Raw genomic sequence first — 24749 nt, 5'->3', positions numbered from 1 at the left:
GATTCTATGGTCTGTCATCTCCTCCTTCGTCCAGAACTGTCGTCTTGAGGAGCATTGAGAGGTGAGTTTGTTTTACAGCAAATCAATTGCATTTAGTTATCTTAAGTCAGTTTTAATTTAGGGGATGTTATTTAAAAAAAAAAAAAAAATTTTTATTATTTCCTTAGAATCAGATGTTTAGAACCGAACTTGTAAGTTTGTTTGCTTGTTTGTTTGTTTTACAGCAAATCAACTTTTTTTGGTTATCTATTGCTGAGTCAGTTTTAATTTGGGAGTTGTTGTTTATTTTTCTTTTTTTTTCTTTTGTAGATATAATTGTGTCAGAAGTTTATGTAGTTATGTTTATATGGAAAACATAAATCAAAAATAAGTTTTTGCTTGCGTAAAAAGCATGTGTATGTATGGAGCTGATATTAAGTTTGCTAGGAGGTGAGTCATCAGAAAGTGAAGAGTTCTCAAAAGGAGAAAGAGTCATGATCCAGGGTAATAAGAGAAAATAAAAGACAAAGGTGATTGGAAATAGGATGGGCAGTCAGTTGGGAGTAAATGAGACGAAAAGTCATTTCTCACTTAGACAATGACAGACACTTAGGATTTCTGCTCCTGAGCCAATGTATTTAGGAGTCATAATTAATTGACGAGTTTGCGACGGTTGAATTTGTAGCATTTTGAAGGAGACAAAAAAACTTGTCACAAGTAAGAAGAATCCCTCTTCTTCTGACCAAGAGCAGATACTACACATTGATCTCAGCCCAAAATGTCTTTCTGGATCTTCCTAGTTAATTTATTTCTGAGGTTTGGAATTTCTTCAATTTTCCCAGACAACGCTGAGACATGAGTTTGCTAGTATAGAATACGTTATCTTTTGTTGATCAAGAACAGATACTATACATTGAACCCATTGAAGTATTGAGTTAACGGTTAATTTGGATCATTTGGAATATTCAGGCGATTATTTTCATCTTGAATTTTATTCTCACAACGTTTTGGCCAATGTAACCTTCAACCTTCTCCATTTTTTTTTTTTTTTTTTACATGGAAGTCACCACTTATAAAGGCCTGGAGGCCACTCGGGGATAAGGGTTATTGCGTGTACAGTAATCAATGGGACAATATCGTAGTAATCATTAGTAATGGAGATCTGATAAAGTGTCTTACTTAAGCGGGTGGTTCATCAGGAATTTGTTTATGTTTGACTTGAAGGCATTCAAGTTGTAGTCAGGTGGGAAACAGGCAAACGGAAGAGAATTCCACAGGTGTGTACTTCTAAGAAAGAAGCTTTGTTCATGGAATCTGTTTTGATTTAGGCACAGATAAAGAGTAGGGAAAATTAATTTAATCCACAAAGGTAGCATGTCCTCGTTTTATCAGTCATGACGGAGTAGAAGTCTTAAAAAACTAATAATTGTATTCTGAGTATGAGTATTGCCCATACTAAGGAGTGAACCTTCAAGCTCCAAACTTAGTGCTTTATCTGTTACGCCACAAGTCCATTAAAAAAGAATAGTTAGATGGATATTGGATGGCAAATAGTGTGTGTGTGTGTGTTATATATATATATATATATATATATATATATATATATATATATATATATATATAAAAAATGGCTGTGGTTCTCTTCAGGTTAAGAGGATGGAGCATGCAAGACTGAAAAGAGCACTTCAGAGGGGAGATCTGAAATTCTTGCCAGGCAACCATGCAAAGTGGATCTGTGGGACATGTGGTCATGTTCTCCTTTTGAAGGCAGGGTATGTGAGCCACTTTTCACAATAACAAACCATCGTCATTCAGTGTTCCACAACAACCTCATAGCACAGTACACGTAATATGTAGTAAAGTACGCAGCTCTACATCTGGACTGAGAAGGCACATGGTTGTGCAGCAAGACAGTATTCCTCATCTGGATCTAATCAACCCCGTTAAGACATTGATCTTGGTGTGTCATGTCAATAGAAGCGGTCCTCTCGTGACGATGACCGGTTCTACGCATGCGTCAGATGACATCATGACCTGATTTACTTTAAATAGTTGAAAAACTGACTAAATTTCATGTACGTCGTGTTAGCTCAGTTGATTAGCAGGTTGGTTCATTATCTAAACGTTTTGGGTTTGAATCGTGGTGTGAGATGTCTTTCTTTTTTTTTTGATTTTTTAAATTTAAATATTGAACCAATGTTATTTATGATTAGCACGTTGGTTCATTATCTAAACGTTTTAAGCCATTTTTCACGTAACAGTCGTTTTTCTGTTTTTTTTTTTGTTTTTTTTACTTCGCTTATCCACCCCCGACCACACACCCAAAACACCCGAGTACCCACCAAATTTTTTAATTTTAATATCGAAACAGGCTTATTTAAGCCATTCTTCACATGTTCGTTTTTCTGTTTTCATCGTTCGTTTGCCTTACGTTAATTTTTTTTGTGTTTTTTTTTTCGATGTTTTGATCATCACTTCTGGTTTGGTAATGGACGCAACAGCAAAACGTCACTTTTTTTTTTTTTACGTTCTTTTCCTCATTCACGATACGGATTCGAACATGCCTGCCTACTACCACTGTTTTGTGCTCAACACACACATCCAAACATCCGGGCAGCGCCAGGCACTCAGGCTTATATATATATATATATATATATAAGAAAGTTTGAGGAAAAGCGTGTAAAGTATGCAGTATTAAAACAAAGCAGAATGAGTCGGCAGTTTTTGCCGACTTTCAACAAGAATTGAAATGCATAATTTGTGACAGATTTCTTTTGTTAAAAACTGGTTTGGAGAACCATGTGAAGTCACATATTGTTAGGCAAGACGTACAATTTTGTGAGGATGTGCTGCCACCCAGATCATTTAAGCAGTGTAATATCTGTGGATTGATCTGTAAATCAGCAAATGGTTTGACAAGACATTGAAAGGTGCATAATACTGCGTGAATTCACTCAGGATTATATAGATCATATCATTATATAGATTATGTAGATATAATTATATAGATTATGTAGATGTAATTATATAGATTATGTAGATATAATTATATAGATTATGTAGATGTAATTATATAGATTATGTAGATGTAATTATATAGATTATGTAGATGTAATTATATAGATTATGTAGATGTAATTATATAGATTATGTAGATGTAATTATATAGATTATGTAGATGTAATTATATAGATTATGTAGATATAATTATATAGATTATGTAGATGTAATTAAATAGATTATATAGATGTAATTATATAGATTATGTAGATGTAATTATATAGATTATGTAGATATAATTATATAGATTATGTAGATGTAATTATATAGATTATGTAGATGTAATTATATAGATTATATAGATATCATTAAATAGATTATGTAGATGTAATTATATAGATTATGTAGATGTAATTATATAGATTATATAGATATAATTATATAGATTATGTAGATGTAATTATATAGATTATGTAGATGTAATTATATAGATTATATAGATATAATTATATAGATTATGTAGATGTAATTATATAGATTATGTAGATGTAATTATATAGATTATGTAGATATAATTATATAGATTATGTAGATGTAATTATATAGATTATGTAGATGTAATTATATAGATTATGTAGATGTAATTATATAGATTATGTAGATGTAATTATATAGATTATGTAGATATAATTATATAGATTATGTAGATGTAATTATATAGATTATGTAGATGTAATTATATAGATTATGTAGATATAATTATATAGATTATGTAGATATAATTATATAGATTATGTAGATGTAATTATATAGATTATATAGATATCATTAAATAGATTATGTAGATGTAATTATATAGATTATGTAGATATAATTATATAGATTATGTAGATGTAATTATATAGATTATGTAGATGTAATTATATAGATTATGTAGATGTAATTATATAGATTATGTAGATGTAATTATATAGATTATGTAGATGTAATTATATAGATTATGTAGATATAATTATATAGATTATGTAGATGTAATTATATAGATTATGTAGATGTAATTATATAGATTATGTAGATGTAATTATATAGATTATATAGATATAATTATATAGATTATGTAGATGTAATTATATAGATTATGTAGATGTAATTATATAGAGTATGTAGATGTAATTATATAGATTATGTAGATATAATTATATAGATTATGTAGATGTAATTATATAGATTATGTAGATGTAATTATATAGATTATGTAGATGTAATTATATAGATTATGTAGATATAATTATATAGATTATGTAGATATAATTATATAGATTATGTAGATGTAATTATATAGATTATATAGATATCATTAAATAGATTATGTAGATGTAATTATATAGATTATGTAGATATAATTATATAGATTATATAGATATAATTATATAGATTATGTAGATACAGAAAACTCTGTAGACTTGCTAAGAAAGATTAAAATGACTGTCCAAGATCAAGGTTCAATGACTAATGCTTTTTAAAAAAATGAATGGTCTCAATAATGACAACAAGTGCAGGTTTTGTCACACAAAAGTCGAGAGTGTAAGTCATCTCACATTCAACTGTAAGGTTCTGTGGGACCGCCACTATACAATGTGGCATAATAAAATGTGTAAATATCTCCACTGGACGATCTGTAAAAAAGTTGAATATCCAATGCAGCAAGAAGTCCTGTGAACATGTTTACCTGAAAGAACAGTTGAAAATAAGTCACGCACCGTCCATTATAACGATGTAATTCCTGTAGCTGCGAACCTTGAAAATGGAGCTTTTAAGCCTGACATAGTTGTATGGAATAAGTAGAAAGTTAGCAACCTTAGTAAAAGTTAGTGTCCCCAAAGATGCTGGGTTAAACCGAGCTGAGAAGGAAAAGATAATGAAATACCAAGTTTTTATGTACGACATGAAAAGAAACTGGAATCTTAGGAAGATTGCTATCATTCCAGTAATTATAGGAGCAACTGGACTCCTGAAAAAGAATTTTGAAAACTACCTGGCAAATATGAACCAAGTGCAAGAGGGCTTCAAACAGTTGAACGGTTATAATCTTAAAATAGATTTCTCATTTGGAATGTATGAGATAGCAGATGAATGTCTGACATCCAATAGGATGACCCATCCCCAGCTTGAACAAAATGAGAAAATTGGAAAAAAAAAAGTACCTTTGCATGTAACAGAGACACTAGCATATTTAGCAGCAGCAGCCTCATGACGCATATGCAAATGACCTAGCCGGTATGCACTGTGACACATCACATCACAGCTAAGGAAGAGAAAAGAAAGAAAAAAGAAAAATGCACCATGTGGGTAGGACCTTTGTTATGATAAAGTGCAGCAAATTAAGTATTATGGTATCCATTCAATGCAGAGTAAAAGATTAATAGAGATGAATGTAAAAAGTCAGCACAAATTTAATCATATTCAACCATCAATTTTTCATAAAGCACTCATTCTAAGTTAACGGGCTATAACTTTTTCCTGTTTTTAATCAGTTAAAATGTCTAGTTATTATACTATAGTTATAATTGGTTAAAAAGTCTAGTTATTATATTATAGTTTTAATCAGTTAAAAAGTCTAGTTATTATATATTAGGAGTTAAACCTCAGCTGCAAGATTGATATTGTGTGAACAGAGCTTGGATGCAAAAAGGAAAAGTAACCATCTTCTCGGGTGACTGAAGCTCTGTTATTGTTTAGTTTAATTTTTTTTTCTCGTATGTCTGTACGCTTTTTTTTTGTTTTTGTTTTTTTAACGCATGTGTGCCATTTGGTGCCATTTTGCAGATGGCCAAACAAATGGAAACCTTCAAGGTGAACCTGGAAGAATTTGCCACCCAACACAAAGACCAGATCAAGAAAGATCCCGCATTCCGTGTCCAATTCCAAGAAATGTGTGCCTCGATCGGAGTAGATCCTCTTGCATGTAAGTTTATCATAGAATATGGTAAAGTTAAGCGAGCAGACATAAAAAATTTTATTTCTTTTTCCTTTTCTTACTGCCATTGAGACATAAAGGGCTACTGTGAGTAGGGGCCAAATTTATAGGAAGTGAAACCTTAGGGGGAGTTAATGTTAAATATTGGCAGACAACCTCAGGAAGAAAAAACATTCAATGGGTTGCACACACGCAAATGGATTCAATGTGAAGAATGTGGGATTTTCCATCATTGTCTAATGCAATGCATAATTTGACTCAGAAGTATGTGAGAGGATATCGGTCAAAAGGTTGAAAAATAAACAAAGGAAATATTAAACATTCCAATAGAAAAAGAATGTTTATATAGATAAATCAATTGTGATGGATGGCTCTCGTCTGGGTAAGGCTCCGTGTTTTGACAAGCTTCTGGGTTTGACCTTTACTCCTGATCTAAAATGGAACATGTACATCAAGTCTGTTGCCAAGGTCGCTGGAAAGATGGTGGGATCCTTCTACCGCTCGAGAAGATATCTCACTACTGATGCAATTCTCTATCTATATAAAAGCCAAGTACGTCCAAGAATGGAATACTGTTGCCATATCTGGGCAGGAGCTGCTAAAAACAGCCTATCCTGCCTTGACAGAGTACAAAATAGACTTCGTGGCTTAGTGGGGGATGCCCTTTTCTCTACCCTGCAACCTCTCTCTCACAGAAGAGACGTTGCGAGCCTGTCCTTGTTTTATCGTTATTTCCATGGCAGATGCTCGTCTGAACTCCAATCTCTGGTCCCCCCTCGCCAATCTTTCACGAAAAACACCCGTCTAGCTGAATCCACTGTGAAAAATTTCCCCCACTCTATATCTGTGCCTAAATCAAAACGCGGATTCCATGAACAAAGCTTCTTTCTTAGAACTGCACGCCTGTGGAACTCTGTTCCGTCTGCCTGCTTCCCTCAGGACTACAACTTGGATGTCTTCAAGTCCAATGTTAACAAATTCCTAATGAACCGCCCCCTTAAGTAAAAACTTCAGCAAATCTCCTCACTAACTTAATGTACTTGCAATAACCCTTATCCCTGAGTGGCTTCCGGGCCTTGATAAGTGGTGATCACTGTGTAAAAAAAAAAATCGTCACAAAGAGAAAGTGGTCAGTCAGTCAGTCAGAAATAGAGAGGAGCTGTCACCATTTCTTCACCGCCTGAGATCTGACACAACTATGCACCCCACCGCACATGCCTTTCAGAAACGTCAAAACACCAGTAATAATTTATAATCAAAAGCTGATTTGTCAGTGTGAAATAAAAACAATATGTTTTTTTTTTAAGATAAACTGTTGTTTTACTTGCTGTCAGTGTGTATATATCTTGTACCAGTGACAAATGTAGATGTTAACAATTATATAGATTGGACAAACACATTTTGAACAACCTGTCATAGCAAATACGTAACATAAAATTGTTGTATGTTGAGGAATAAATAGCAAAGAGAAAAATGGAAAGGCAAGTGGTTGAAAGAAAATTTACTGATTTCTTCTTTGCATCTCAAATGTGATAATTTTCTGTCGCTAATTTTCCTTGTTTCATTTTCAACTTTCAGCCAGCAAAGGTTTCTGGTCAGAAATGTTGGGTGTCGGTGATTTCTATTACGAACTTGTGGTAAAAATTGTTGAAGTGTGTATGGCCACAAGTCATCGGAATGGAGGTAGGTCGATCTTCCTGCTGCTTTCCCATCATAACAGCACGAGTTCAACAGTAAAACTTTTTTTCTGTATATTAATGCTCTACCTACAATTCACAGGAAACATGAGTTGGAACAATTACATCGAGGGCGTTGCCAGGGCTGCTGCGAGGAAGGTGGGCTCTCTCTACCGTGCTAGAAAACTTCTAACACCCGAAAGTATCCTTTACCTCTATAAGGCCACTATTCGCCCATGTATGGAGTATTGCTGTCATATTTGGGCCGGTGCATCGGCTACTAGTCTCTCGCTCCTTGACAGGGTTCAAAAGAGAGTCGCAAATCTGATAGGCCCTAAACTGGCATCTAAACTTCAGCCTCTGTCCCATCGTCGAAACGTTGCATCCCTCTGCCTATTCTACAAGTATTATAATGGTGAATGCTCTGAAGAACTGCAAGCACTTGTGCCCCCACGACGTGAACACCCTCGACAGACCCGACAAGCTGCAAAATCCCACCCCCACACTGTAGAGATCCCTAGATGTAAAAGATCTTTCTACTCCAGTAGTTTCTTCCCCAGAACTGCTAGACTTTGGAATTCCATTCCAGGTCACTGCTTCCCCAACTGTACTGACATGCATAAGTTCAAGTGCAACGTGAACCAACATCTTGCTGTCCTAATCCCTACATAGTACCCCAGTAGATGTTTCCCCTGATAGTAGCCCCCTACATTAAAGTGGCAATGTGCCTTGTTTGGGGTGAAAATGTAATAAAAAAAAAAAAAAAAAAAAAAGTCATGAAAATATATGGCAATCAAGCTAGAATTTTCCGCATTTCATCTTTGTGACCTCATCAGGCTAATGCATAAAATTAATGTTAACACGTTTTATTATATATGCATACACGTGATGTTATGTATAGTAGAGCTGAATTACAAGTCAAATCAAACAATCATTGGCTACTGAAAAAATATGGAAATAACAAAGAATCTGATTGGTTTACTAGCAAACTTAATACCACATATATATATATATATATATATATATATATATATGAAAATGCATAAAAAGAATACAAAAACTATAAAAATTTATAATTTTTCTTTATTCGTGACGTTCAGGAATACAAAATAATATTATGAAACAAAAGTTAAAAACTTTTTTTTTACAAGAACATTATTTTCGACCGAACCTTTGGTCTACCTCAGTGTAATGCTTGTGTTATCAATTCGTTGCTTTAGTTTGACAAGCCCTCACAAAACTGTAAACGTGAAAAATTTGGTGTAGCTTAATTGCAATATAATTTTCATAACTTACTACCATGCTCTACTTATGTATTGGGTACTGCTGAAGTAACTACTGAAAATCAATATATAAAATATTACACATGGATACATGGAATATATATATATTTATTTATTTTAGGTAAAGATATCCAAAAATAAAAACTAATGATAACAATAAAAGATAACAATAAAAAAGAATATTATTTTACTCAATTTGGATAAACAAAAAATACTATTTGTCGCTACAAGAAATTCACAGTTTCAATCTAAGAAGATTTCAGTACTAATGCAGTTTAAATCCCATTTTTCCATGAAACTCGCTTGGCAATGCCCGGCAGATGAGGCAAATAGCTGGATTATACTGAGCAAACGGAAGTCAATACAACCTCACCCACCCACCTAAAAAAAAGAAATGGCTTGACAACACTTCCAACATTATATTTCCGTCTTTTAAAGACAGACTCATCCACTTTCATTGTGTGTCCTGAGCCTCCGATCTGCTGGGGATTCCAAAGGAAATAGTCTTGGCAAATATCCCTCAAAGTTTTTCCAGTCATTGAGTGTGATCTGACCCAATAGTGCACAATTCTCACGATAAGTTGTTGTGCGTTGCCATTTCGTAAGCCCACAAATATATGAATCTTAAGATAATTAGTATCCGAAGATAGGATCGCTGGAAGAAGGTGCTATGGCGCAAGGCGGTTCAGTGTCTATATGGACCATTACTGCACCTCAACCAAAACTTTTTTTTCATTTTTTAAGGCTATACTTCCATTGACATTTCATGCATCTTGTCTTGGTTGCCAGCCGCCAGTTGACTTGACAGAACGCACGGACCATTTCTGTCGACTTCACGATAGCTTCCAGCCTAGAATTGTTTATTATGCTTATCACAAATATTACTTGTTTTTGTGATGATTCTTTTGGAGCACGATGAAACTCTTCCCCTTTTTTTTTCTTCCAATTTGGTGTCGTCTGCTTGCTTGCGTCTCTTTTGGTAACTCGGTTTCTGATTGGATAAGCTCACTCAACATTTTACAGGGCAATTTGCATTGTCCACCAGGCATTGCTGAACAAGACTTGCAAAAACATGGGATTTAAAATGCAGTAGTACCAAGATTTCGCCAGGTGACAGAAAAGTCTCCCTCCTTACTCAAAGCCTGTCTTTTAATCTTAAGATTAAATATATTTGGAATTTTTATTTTAAGATTTAATTTATTTTAAATTTTTATTTTAAGATTTAATTTTTAGTCTTAAAATTAAATGTATTTTTAATTTTAGTCTTAAAATTAAATGTATTTTTAATTTTAGTCTTAAAATTAAATGTATTTTTAATTTTAGTCTTAAAATTAAATGTATTTTTAATTTTAGTCTTAAAATTAAATGTATTTTTAATTTTAATCTTAAAATTAAATGTATTTTTAATTTTAGTCTTAAAATTAAATGTATTTTTAATTTTAGTCTTAAAATTAAATGTATTTTTAATTTGTCTTAAAATTAAATATATTTTTAATTTTAAGCTTAGTCTTAAAATTAAATATATTTTTAATTTTTATCTTAAGATAAAAAGACTTGCCTAGAGTAAGAATGGCGGCCTTTTTTGTCTGATGAAATCTTTTTAGATTGAAACAGTGAATTTCTTGTAGCAACAAATGATAATGCAGTATATCTAAATTGAATGTGTGTGCGTTTATGAAGTTTATTCTAATCCACTCTTTGCAATCTTGTGATTTACCTTTTTGTAGCTTTATTCAATGCAGACAAGGCATACTGTCGGTGAGATATAAAGGGCCACTGTGAATTAGGGGCCAGATTTATAGAATGCATCCAAAGTGGGGAGCTGTGCAGCAAGATGCTTGTTTACATTACGTTTAACGGTTTTTGTTCATAATTCACCTATATTAAAAAAATTTAGTAAAATTTGTATGAAACCTAAAATCATATTTCAGTAGTTTTAATTTTAACTAAGAAAGTTATTTTTAATTAATTAATGGGAATTTATAGGCATTACAAGGTAAATTTAGTATGAATAATATTTGAGTTATTTCCCTTGGATTAAAAAAATGTTTTTAAAATGGCGGCATTGATAAAATTAGATTTTATTATTTAAAAATGAAACTACTTGTTCAATTTACGTGATTTTTAAGATATTTTCATTCCATCATGGTACGTACATCATAAAGCTTTGTTTATATTTTGGGGTTTTTTTTATGTAAGGTAAATTCTGACCAGAACACATTTCAGTTTGTGCATGTTGGTACAGTCGGAAAAACGCAGACATGGGAAGGAATTTGAAAGGTAAGTGGTCCAAGGAAAGAAGATAATTAAGATAAAAACTTTTCATAATCTCGAGACGTTTGTATTAAAACGGTGGGATTTTGCTACGTTTTTGTTGTTCCTGGTTTTATATATTCTGGGGATACAAGTGCAGTAAATGTAAAAACAACAACATTGCGGTGATACGACAAGGTTGGAGTGCATGGGAAAATATCAGCAGGAGTGTATGATAGCTGGCTCACAAAGATAATAGCAGCTGTAGCCGAAAAACAAAAAGCACATATGTAAATTAGGAAGTGTATGCACACTTGCTTTAGAAGAAAGAAGAAAAAATAGTCCGTGTGGGTAAGAGAAGTGAGAGTTAAAAAAGATGGATGTGTAAAGTGAAAGATGGGAAATGGTTACAGCCAGTGTGTGGTTGAGTGAATAAAGGGAAACATATACCAGGTGAGAGGGACATGTGGCCTCTTTGTGGTGATGAGAGACTTTTAAGCTGGTGTCAAGATGGCAGGGTTTTGTTAATCTCATGGCAGACGAATTGAATAGTTAGAAAAAAACAAGGAGCAGGCATTGTTTGGAAAATAATGGCCTTTTGCTAAAACAAAGAAAAAAAGCTGAGTCGGATTTATTTAGTTTTGTTTGTTTGTTTGTTTGTTTGTTTGTTGGTGTTGGACAGCATGGAGGTCTGAGAGAGGTTTGAACTGTAACAAGCACAGTTCAAGCGTATCGGCCATGTTACAAAAAGAAGAAAAAACTAATTGATAAAGAAATGTTACAGTTTTACAAGCACTTCTACTGAATGTGCTCCAACGAACATACAGCATTTGTACCCCCCCCCAAACATAATTACCCCCGACCAACCAGGCTAGCAATAAAATTCCACCTCATTCATTTATTACATAAAAATATGAACGAAGAGATTTCTAGAAAAAAAAAACTCTATACGAGAGTAATCTCCCTTTTCAAGTTAAAAATTTCAAATAACTTCTTCCTTTGGACTTTTTTAGTTCCCTCCCTGTTTGTGTTTTCCCAACTGTACTAATATCCGGAATTTAAATGTAATATGAACAAATATGTTATATTTTATTTTTATTTCTTGGAATCCTTTGAAATGAGGCTTCATAATTTTAGTATTTATTTTTTGCAGACTGTTATCTGTATCTTCATCGTTGTTATAACAAACTATGAAGTTGTATATATTATAGTTATATAATTGTTATAACAAACTATGAAGTTGTGTATATTATAGTTATATAATTGTTATAACAAACTATGAAATTGTATATATTATAGTTATATAATTGTTATAACAAACTATGAAATTGTATATATTATAGTTATATAATTGTTATAACAAACTATGAAGATGTATATATTATAGTTATATAATTGTTATAACAAACTATGAAGATGTATATATTATAGTTATATAATTGTTATAACAAACTATGAAGATGTATATATTATAATTATATAATTGTTATAACAAACTATGAAATTGTATATATTATAATTATATAATTGTTATAACAAACTATGAAATTGTATATATTATAATTATATAATTGTTATAACAAACTATGAAATTGTATATTTTATAATTATATAATTGCTATAATAAACTATGAAGATGTATATATTATAATTATATAATTGCTATAACAAACTATGAAGTTGTATATATTATAATTATATAATTGCTATAATAAACTATGAAGATGTATATATTATAATTATATAATTGCTATAATAAACAATGAAGTTTTATATATTATAATTATATAATTGCTATAACAAACTATGAAGATGTATATATTATAATCATATAATTGCTATAATAAACTATGAAGATGTATATATTATAATTATATAATTGTTATAATAAACTATGAAGTTGTATATATTATAATTATATAAGTGCTATAATAAACTATGAAGTTGTATATATTATAATTATGCAATTGTTATAACAAACTATGAAATTGTATATATTATAATTATATAATTATTATAACAAACTATGAAATTGTATATATTATAATTATATTATTGTTATAACAAACTATGAAGTTGTATATATTATAATTATATTATTGTTATAACAAACTATGAAGTTGTATATATTATAATTAATTATTGTTATAACAAACTATGAAGATGAGTCTACAAAAAGTAAATACTCAAATATATTGTTGTATAAGTCCTGGTCAACAACTTTCCTAGCACTGGTGACTTGAACAAATTATCTTGTTTTCAAACTTAAATTGCTTAAGAGATAGGTAAGCTATACCTATTGCCCGACTTTCGCATTCCTTCTTTGTCTATTAGTCAGGCGCAGAGGGCATCATCAGAGACATCCAGTGCTTGGTCTCATTTCCTGATTAGGACATTGAACACCATCCCCGATTCCTTTTTTTCTTCTTTCTTAAATGCAATGTTAACCGATATCTCGCTGCTCAACTCCCCACAGTCCTCTGTTAGACACAATCCCAAATAGTAGCCTCTTATGTTTCAAGTGGTAATATGTCTTGTTTGGGGTGAAAATGGATTTTTAAAAAAAAAAATCCCCATTTCGGATACGGACTATAAATCTGACTCCTGGTTATGGGTAAAATTAAGTTTTGTTTAATGTTAAGACAGTTACACTGTATAAAAATATGACTGGGGGGGGGGGGTCTTTGCCCAGGCATAAAATACACTTAATTATGATATTTTCATTTGTTCAGATTCCATATATATTATTATAGTTGTGATTTCAAAAGTTTTAAAATAAAATATTTGGGTGCCATCAGTTAGAATAAAAACTAAAACTAGCATTCAAAGCTGGTGACGTTACCACTGTATCAAAGTGACACATATATGAACTGATTAAAAATTAAAAATAAACAAGATGAATGTACAAAATATGTAACGATTTTTTAAAATTTGACCCATTAAAAAAAAACTATTAAATTTAAAACTATTTTAACCGGCTAAAAATCCATAAAAAATCCAATCATTTGAGGTCCCTAGCGCCGCTCTGCGACTTTTAATTTTAGAGAAGATAGATTTTGAAAATATGGAGACACAGACAGACATATCATCTTTTATATATTAGATTTTTAGAAAAGAAAAAAAAAACTGTCTATATAAGAGTAATCTCCCCTTTCAAATATCTATTAAGTGAGCAAACTATATTCGTTGATACTTATGGAAGAAACGATTGCTTGTCTAGAATTTTCCTTATATTAAAAAACAAAAATACTACAAATCTTATGCTGAATGTATCCATGATGAAATGAAAATGTCATATTAAAAAATACATAAATTGATCCAGTGTGTTTTAGTTTTTTATAAAAATCATTTTTCAGTGATTAATAGGAATTTGTAGGCATTACAACATAAATCTCACAAGTTTCATATTTTGAGTTATCTTTTTTTGTTTGTTTTTTTTTAAGATTTTAAAATGGCGGACAAGACAGCTACTCTTCTGTTGCTCATAAAATTTGATTTTCTTGTTTAAAAATAAAACTATTTCCATCAATTTACATGAATTTTGGAATATGATATTTTTTCTTTGTCACTGGTATGTATATCGTACAGATATTTCATTATTTTTGCTTTTTAATATAGATATTTTTTTCTGGACAGAAATCGAAACAAATATTTGATGCTATCGCCAAGGTTTTAAAAGAAATAAGTATTTTAATGGAATGTGCTCTGATGAACTCCTTGAACTTGTGCCCCCTCAACGTATATATATCCATGACAAACCTGCTTAGCAACAAAATAACCCCCTTTACTATTGCGGTCCCTAAATGCTAGAAAACTTTCTACTGTAATGGCTCCTTCCCTCAAACAGCTAGACTTTGGAATTTCTTTCCTGCTACCTGCTTCCCTGAGTGTACTGATATGCAAAAGTTTAAATGCAACGTAAACTAAGATCTTGTTTATGAGTGGTGTTTCCGACAAATGGAGAAGAATTGCTGTTTTCTGCATTGATTGTTGTTTTCGGTGGATGATATGTGGAGATCTTAAATCCTCCCATATTATTCATCACCTGTCAATTCATCTTGTTAATCCTCACTTTTTTAAGTAGGTTTTCAAATCGCAGTGACTGACGAGCCATAAAAAAATTATTTGGAAAATAAATAAGAGGCTTGTTGTAACATCTAAGAAAACATTTCGTAAATTAAAATGATTTGAAAACCAGAAAATGCCATGAAAAATGTCATTAGTATTTTTGTGTTCGGTTTGCTTTTTTTTTTGCTTTTTTTTATATAAAAGAAAATGTGTTTTTTGACTTTGCAAAACATGATTGAGTTTTGCAAAGAGGAAAAAACAAAAAAAAACAATGTTTGGTGCATTTTAGGCCAGTGTTGTGGAGACGCCCACTAATTAACATAGGTGGGTGAGTGATATATATAAAGGTATCAATCACATATACCGGGGGAGTTCTGGAACGACCGCCAAATAGGCAAGACGCCTATGTTGCCTCCAGTAAGACATGCAATACGCCATCTTTAGGCACAGATAAAGAGTGGGGGAAATTATTGACAGTAGTTTCAGCTAGATGGGTGATTTTCGTGAAAGTTTGGGGAGGAAGAATTGTTGGCATTGGTGCTCTCGATATTTTTCTAGTCAGAATTCTTTCTAGAAAGACATTCTGTACTTACTGGAGGAACCACATGAAGGTTACCAACATCCTAAGTCAAAGTGATTTTATGGAATGAACGGGATTCCAATATGGTTGTTAGTCTGTATCATTAACTACTTGACCACCATTAATAATAAAAATAATAGGTGCACATACATACATATATATATATATATATATATATATATATATATATATATGTCATAATTGTTGTGGAAACGCCCACTAATTAACATAGGTGGGTGAGTGAGATATATAAAGGTATCAATCACCAATACCGGGAGAGTTCTGCAACGACCGCCAAATAGGCAAGACGCCTATGTTGCCTCCAGTAAGACATGCAATACGCCACCTGCCAGAATATCTCCAACTGAAGTGTTCTTAATTAGTTGTGCAGACACAACAGTCAGAAAGCCAGAATCTTCAGTCTAATCTGTAAGCATCAGGATGATGATTTAAAGATATAAAGGACTTGAGTCTCAAAAACTTTTTCCCAAATAATTGTATCGTTTATTCCATAAGTATCAAATAATTGTATTTGACATTAAATAACCTGCTCTTCACATATCAAAAGCCTTTGATAAGGTATGACACAAAGGTTTACTTTACAAGATCTCCAGCTATGGTATAGCTGAAAATGTCTTCTCAATTATTAAATCATTTCTCTCTGATAGGCTCATAAGAGTAGTTGTTGACGGGCAGAAATCAGAAGCTCTCGGTATTAATGCTGAGGTCCCTCATGGGTCCATCCTGGGCCGAACTCTTTTCCTGATCTACATTAATAATCTTCCAAATCACATCCTTACATCATTCGTTGACATCTATGCTGATGACACCACCATCTATGGTAGCACATCAAAGACCGTAAACGACCAAGCTCTCTCTGATTCTCTCTCCTCTGATCTTGAGCACATAATACAATGGGGAAAGAGGTGGCTGGTTACTTTTAACATATCTAAAACCAAGCTTTTATCTTTACATCATCAACACTCTGATGCCCATCTGGCATCAATTGAAATGAATGGCTCTCGTCTTGGGGAGGCCTCAAGTTTTGACAGGCTTCTGGACTTGACCTTTACTCCTGATCTGAAATGGAACACATATATCAAATCTGTTGCCAAAGTCGCTGGGAAAATGGTAGGATCTTTCTACTGCTCAAGTAGAAATCTCACTCCTAATGCAATTCTCTACTTATATAAAAGCCAGGTACGGCCAATGATGGAGTACTGTTGCCACATCTGGAGCTGCTAGAAGCAGCTTATCCTGCCTTTACAGAGTTCAAAACAGACTTCGTAGCTTAGTAGGGGATGCCCTTTTCTCCTCCTTGCAACCTCTTTTCCTTTTCCACAGAAGAGACGTTGTGAGCCTGTCTCTGCTTTATCGTTATTTCCATGGCAGGTGCTCGTCCGAGCTTTAATCTATGATCTCCCCCCTCGCCAAACTTTCACGAAAAACACTCGTCTAGCCAGAAACACTACCAATAGTTTCCCACACTCTTTACCTGTGCCTAGACCTAAATGTAGATTCCATGAGCAGAGCTTCTTCCTTAGAACTGCACACCTGTGGAACTCTCTTTTGTTGGCCTGTTTCCCGGGTGACTACAATCTGATTATTTTCAAGTTCAATGTAAACAAGTTCTTCATGAACCGTCCCCCCCCCATGTAATCCAACTTACAAAAATCCCACTATCTATGTCAAAGACGTTATAATTACATTGACTATTGTATACCCATTAACCCTTATCCTCGAGTGGCTTCCAGGCCTTGATAAGTGGTGATTCCTGTATAAAAAAAGAACCTGAAAAGAGTTGATATGCTGTAAAACAAAAAGAAAACGTCATGAATAAATATTTGAAGATATAAAGAACTTGAAGCATAAAACCTTTTACAAAAATTATTGTATTTCGTATTAAATAACATAAAAAAGGTTGATACGCCGTAAAACAATCAACCAAATCCTCCTCCTCCTCCTGCCGCATTTGAGTCGCAGAAGTCTTTGACTCTCTCATGCCATCTCACTCTATCCCTCATCACACCAGCTTGAAACATTGTGTATCCTATACTTGCTGTTTGACGAGTTGCTGATAAATTCATGTTGGTCCAAGAGAATGTGCTCCGTTTTATAGTTGTGTTCCTAAAAAAGTTTGATGTAGTTTTTATCGGCAAAAGCTTCGAAGGGCAGCAGCATAATGTTTTTTTTGTTTTTTATTTTTTTGCAGGCCTCATTCGTCTTGATGAGTTAAAATCACGCCTTGAAGCTTCTCGCCACAAAAACACTCAAGAAGTTAGCATGTAAGTAAAGAATTCTCTATATAATAAAAAGAAAAGAAAGTGAAGGAAAATCTGTATATGTACTTATGAAGGAAAGAAAGTGTCATATACTCTTATGGCTCGCAAATAGCCACAAGAACAACGGATAACAGTTTAAAACTTGTATTACATGAAAACAACGGAAAGGTAACAAAATGGAAAGTGTTGGTAATTCACCGAGTATGCAAGGGTCGCTCTGGAATTAGATTCGTCTCCCCTGGGATCGCCATTAGTTATAGTTTATATGGACAATGGATTAGTCCATTTGGAGGGTGGTTCCCCCACAAGCTGATTTCTTCAGGTGTGAAATCAGTATCTTTTCTTTTGGGGGCAGACCAGCAAGGGGTCTGTGTGTTTCCTTTTTCTGCTGGAGCATCTTTGTTCTGACATGCCTTTTCAAGGTTCCACTTCAGAACAGTCAGATACTGTATCAATTGTCTCTCTGCCTTCCTGCGGTGGTGGTTCTGGATCCTTGGAGATGCGTTTCCTTATTTGGTTCAGGTGCCTCTTATGTTCGAATTTTGGGCCCTGAATGATGTGTGTAACATGGCCAACTCTTCGTAAGATCATGCCCTGTTCTCAAAAGGAAACATTATTCTTATAATGTTTATAATATACTTTATCTACACGGTTAAACCGTTTTGTTGGCATCGTAGAGGTTCTGTATTGCATTATATGTTTGGGCAGCAGTTTATCAAATACTGATTTTATTCTCCGCCCAAACATGATTTCAGCTGGGGATCCGGCATCTAATTTGTTTGGATTTTTCGTTATTCTATACATATGCAGAAATTGCTGGAGAGCCTTTTCTGTTGGTGTGTGTGTGGGGGGGGGGGTCATAATATGCTTAACTTGGTATGTCTCGCAGAATTCTCCGAACTCTGCCAAGGTGAACCGGGTAGCATTGTCGCTGACCAATCCACAACCCCAAAACAAACAAACAACTCTAATAAAAAATTTGTTGTCATTGCCGTGGTTTTTTGCCTCTCAGGACCTCTGGCCATTTCAAATAGCTGTCTACTACTATCAGGTAGTAAAAATCCTCTACTGGCCCCGCGTAGTCAATGTGGATCCTCGACCACAGTTGTTCAACTTTAGGCCAAGGTTTATGTGTTATAAACGGTGCCTTGGCAGCCAAAGCAAAGCCTTTGCATGTATTCACCATGTTGGTAATGTCTTGGTCCATCGCTGGCCAGTAAATGGAACTTCTCATCAGGTTTTTCATTCGGTTTATTCCTGGATGCTCCATTTGAAAGTCCTTTTTTGAAGGGTTTTGGGGATGAGAACCCTTTCACCGTACGGCAGCATTTCGTCGCAAACAGAAGTACCCCTAGAACCATCACCACAATGTTGCATCTCTGTGCCTGTTTTACACATATTTTGATAAAACGGCTAGACTTTGGAATTCCTTTCCTGCTACCTGCTTCCCAAACTGTACTAATACACAGACGTTCAAATGCAACGTAAACAAACATCTTTATCTTTCTTAGTCATGGTCCCCATTAGTAGCCACTTACGTCCAAGTGTCAATATGCCTTGTTTGGAATGATGGGGAGTAAAAAAATAGTATTAAGCAAAGAATATATTATAAAAAAATAAAATATATTATAACAAAATCAAAGTATATATTATAAAAAAATAAAAGTATATATTATAAAAAATAAAAGTATATATTATAAAAAATCAAAGTATATATTATAAAAAATCAAAGTATATATTATAAAAAAATAAAAGTATATATTATAAACAAATAAAATATATTATAAAAAATAAAAGTATATATTATAAACAAATAAAAGTATATATTATAGACAAATAAAATATATTATAAGAAAATAAAATATATTATAAGAAAATAAAATATATTATAAGAAAATAAAATATATTATAAAAAAATAAAAGTATATATTATAAAAAATAAAATATATTATAAAAAATAAAATATATTATAAGAAAATAAAATATATTGTAAAAAATAAAAGTATATATTATAAAAAAATAAAATATATTATAAAAATAAAAGTATATATTATAAAAAAATAAAAGTATATATTATAAAAAATAAAATATATTATAAAAATAAAAGTATATATTATAAACAAATAAAAGTATATATTATAAAAAATAAAATATATTATAAAAAATAAAATATATTATAAACAAATAAAAGTATATATTATAATCAATTAAAAGTATATATTATAAACAAATAAGAGTATATATTATAAAAAATAAAAGTATATATTATAAACAAATAAAATATATTATAAAAAATAAAAGTATATATTATAAACAAATAAAATATAAACAAATAAAATATATTATAAACAAATAAAATATATTATAAGAAAATAAAATATATTATAAAAAATAAAAGTATATATTATAAAAATAAAATATATTATAAAAAAATAAAATATATTATGAGAAAATAAAATATATTATAAAAAAATAAACTATATTATGAGAAAATAAAATATATTATAAAAAATAAAAGTATATATTATAAAAAAAAATAAAAGTATATATTATAAAAAAATAAAAGTATATATTATAAAAAAATAAAAGTATATATTATAAAAAAATAAAAGTATATATTATAAAAAAATCAAAGTATATATTATAAAAAAATCAAAGTATATATTATAAAAAAATCAAAGTATATATTATAAAAAATAAAATATATTATAAGAAAATAAAATATATTATAAAAAATTATAGTATATATTATAAAAAAATAAAATATATTATAAAAAAATAAAATATATTATAAAAAAATAAAAGGATATATTATAAAAAATAAAATATATTATAAAAAAATAAAATATATTATAAAAAAATAAAAGGATATATTATAAAAAAATAAAAGGATATATTATAAAAAAAGTATATATTATAAAAAAAATAAAAGGATATATTATAAAAAATAAAATATATTATAAAAAAATAAAAGTATATATTATAAAAAATATAAAAAAATAAAAGGATATATTATAAAAAATAAAAGAATATTATAAAAAATATAAGTATATATTATAAAAAAGTATATATTATAAAAACATAAAAAAATAAATAATAAAAAAATATAAAAATAAATAATAAACAAGTGGTACAGTAAACAAAAAAATAAAAAATACAAAAAAGCTAAGGCAAAAAATCAAAAATAAAAAGAATACAACCACCAATTGATGTAACTTCCATATTGAATAAACAATTAAGTTTCTATGCATTATTAGTATATATTTTTATATTGTCGTTTTTATTTTTTATCTTCTGTAGAAGCTCCACTTCAATTTGTTAAGCTTTTGCATCAGCTCAATAAGGCCCCTCTTAAAGAATCTTGTTTTTTTTCTCATATATATATTTATACACAGGGTGACCCCAAAAAACGGGACCCAACTGTAATTAGGCCCGGTTTCCTAGTGTTTTTTCTAAATGAAATGAAACTTTGGTCATAACTAGTTTATTATATTCAAAACATCACATCAAAACACAAGGGTTTTTGGCCTTTTTTTTTCTCCGTTCTATAGCATATGTTCTAGATGACCTCCATTTAGCTTTTGTTTTTTTGGGGTCACCTTGTATGTATATATATATATATATATATATATATATATATATATATATATAATGTACAAAGAAATTGCAGCAGAAATATGTATGCACATATGTAGCTAATAATGTTTGTATGAATAAATTATAAGTAGGTTGTTTCAAAAGCAAAGCTTCCTATTTTTTTTTTTTTTTTCAACTCCAAAAGTTGAACAGCTATGAAGACTGAAGTCATACCATTAAAAAACCAGGCTACCATTTGTGCTCCAGAATTTATTTTTTTTATATGGTCACCAATGTTCTCAATGCACTTTTGCGATGAATTCGATGACACATCTCTGCTTCTGGTGCACATGAATTAGAGGGTTGCTTTCGTAGAGTGTCACACCGTCAATATCTGCAACAGAGAGATGAAATTTCAGTTGATGAATGCAGAAGTTCAGTCATCATAACAATGCAACTTGAAATCCCTTCTGATCTTATGAATGTATATTATTATTTTTAACAAATGTATATATATTATTATTTTTAACAAATGTATATATATTATTATTTTTAACAAATGTATATATATTATTATTTTTAACAAATGTATATATATTATTTTTAACAAATGTATATATATTATTATTTTTAACAAATGTATATATATTATTATTTTTAACAAATGTATATAGATTATTATTTTTAACGAATGTATATATATTATTATTTTTAACGAATGTATATAGATTATTATTTTTAACAAATGGATGTATATAGATTATTATTTTTAACAAATGGATGTATATAGATTATTATTTTTAACAAATGGATGTATATAGATTATTATTTTTAACAAATGAATGTATATAGATTATTATTTTTAACAAATGAATGTATATAGATTATTATTTTTAACAAATGAATGTATATAGATTATTATTTTTAACAAATGTATGTAGATTATTATTTTTAACAACTGAATGTATATAGATTATTATTTTTAACAAATGTATGTAGATTATTATTTTTAACAAATGGATGTGTATATAATATTATTTTTAACGAATGTATATATATTATTATTTTTAACGAATGTATATAGATTATTATTTTTAACAAATGGATGTATATAGATTATTATTTTTAACAAATGGATGTATATAGATTATTATTTTTAACAAATGGATGTATATAGATTATTATTTTTAACAAATGAATGTATATAGATTATTATTTTTAACAAATGAATGTATATAGATTATTATTTTTAACAAATGTATGTAGATTATTATTTTTAACAACTGAATGTATATAGATTATTATCTTATGTTTTTATTATCAAAAATTATCCAATTTAATTCACCATTAAATTTTTTATTATCAAAATTAATTCAATTTAATTTACCATTAACTTTTTTATTTTCAAAAGTAATCCAATTTACTTAACTATTTTTTTTTTTTTTTACAGGGATGATTTATTGCGTGCAATTCGAAAAGTTAAAACGCTTGGTAATGGTTTTACAATTCATCCACTTGGCAAATCGTTTCTCATTCAGTCAGTGCCTGGGGAATTGACAATGGACCATACCACTGTCCTACAGCATGCACAGGTAACCATTTCTTTGGTTTATGTAGCAATTCTACTTTTGTGTAGCGTAAGTAAAAAAAAAAAATAATTAATTCTTAGTTTAATTTAATTTTTTTTTACTGACAAAACTTAATGACAATGCACATTATTTCTATTCTTCAAACTAATGTTCATGAGCGTTATTTTCATAACGTTTCTGTCAATGTAACCTTTGATTTTCTGAGTATCTTATTGGAATATGGGAATCCACCTTTCTGTTGGAGTCAAATCTGCAAAAAACTTTGAACTGAACTCTTTATTCAATCCACTGGAGTAAAGGTTTCAGTCCTCAGAGTAGGCGACACTCAAAATATGATTGCCATTTACAAAGACCCATAATAGTGAATAAAGTACTCAGTAAAATTCAGTTGTAAAATTATACTCATCTGGAGGTTTCAGGTTCAATCCTTAGTGCCAGCGATACTCAAAATACAATTGTGAATTACTTCAGATATCTACCCAATCATGACTGATGGAAGCATGCTATCTTTTAAAATTCTGTGCAGATTCATGAGTTTGACAGAAAGATTTCTGAAAAAGGTCAGGGGTTACATCGACCAAATTGCTATGTGGATAACAATCAACACGTTGTGTGAATAACAATCAAAACGTTGTGTGAATAACAATCAAAACATTGTGTGAATAACAATCAAAACGTTGTGTGAATAACAATCAAAACATTGTGTGAATAACAATCAAAACGTTGTGTGAATAACAATCAAAACGTTGTGTGAATAACAAAGCATTGTGTGAATAACAATCACAATGTGTGAATAATAATCAAAACATTGTGTGAATAATAATCAAAACATTGTGTGAATAACAATCAAAATGCGTGAATAACAATCAAAACATTGTGTGAATATCAATCAAAACGTTGTGTGAATAACAATCAAAACATTGTGTGAATAACAATCAACACGTTGTGTGAATAACAATCAAAACGTTGTGTGAATAACAATCAGAACATTGTGTGAATAACAATCAAAACGTTGTGTGAATAACAATAAAAACGTTGTGTGAATAACAATCAAAACGTTGTGTGAATAACAATCAAAACGTTGTGTGAATAACAATCAAAACGTTGTGTGAATAACAATCAAAACGTTGTGTGAATAACAATCAAAACGTTGTGTGAATAACAATCAAAACGTTGTGTGAATAACAATCAAAACGTTGTGTGAATAACAATCAAAACGTTGTGTGAATAACAATCAAAACGTTGCGTGAATAACAATCAAAACGTTGTGTGAATAACAATCAAAACGTTGTGTGAATAACAATCAAAACGTTGTGTGAATAACAATCAAAACGTTGTGTGAATAACAATCAAAACGTTGTGTGAATAACAATCAAAACGTTGTGTGAATAACAATCAAAACATTGTGTGAATAACAATCAAAACGTTCTGTGAATAAAAATCAAAATGTGTGAATAACAATCAAAACATTGTGTGAATAACAATC

General features: G+C 30.6%; 1 protein-coding gene across 1 annotated transcript in view; it reads left to right on the top strand.

Annotated features, from left to right (window-relative positions):
• Window positions 1–24749, top strand: part of LOC145291151 (vacuolar-sorting protein SNF8-like) — a 47212-nt gene that overhangs the window by 6092 nt on the left and 16371 nt on the right. Inside the window, exons 3-6 of the mRNA XM_080136676.1 lie at window positions 5806–5944; window positions 7535–7639; window positions 18029–18101; window positions 23125–23266. Of these exons, the coding sequence (XP_079992802.1) occupies window positions 5806–5944; window positions 7535–7639; window positions 18029–18101; window positions 23125–23266 (459 nt within the window). The remainder of the gene's footprint in view (window positions 1–5805; window positions 5945–7534; window positions 7640–18028; window positions 18102–23124; window positions 23267–24749) is intronic.

Source organism: Euprymna scolopes, chromosome 12, assembly GCF_053919585.1.
Source record: "Euprymna scolopes isolate OS-2025 chromosome 12, ASM5391958v1, whole genome shotgun sequence".
Taxonomy (NCBI): Eukaryota; Metazoa; Mollusca; class Cephalopoda; order Sepiida; family Sepiolidae; genus Euprymna; species Euprymna scolopes.
The sequence above is the reverse complement of the archived record's forward strand: the minus strand, read 5'-3'. Positions and strand labels throughout refer to the sequence as shown.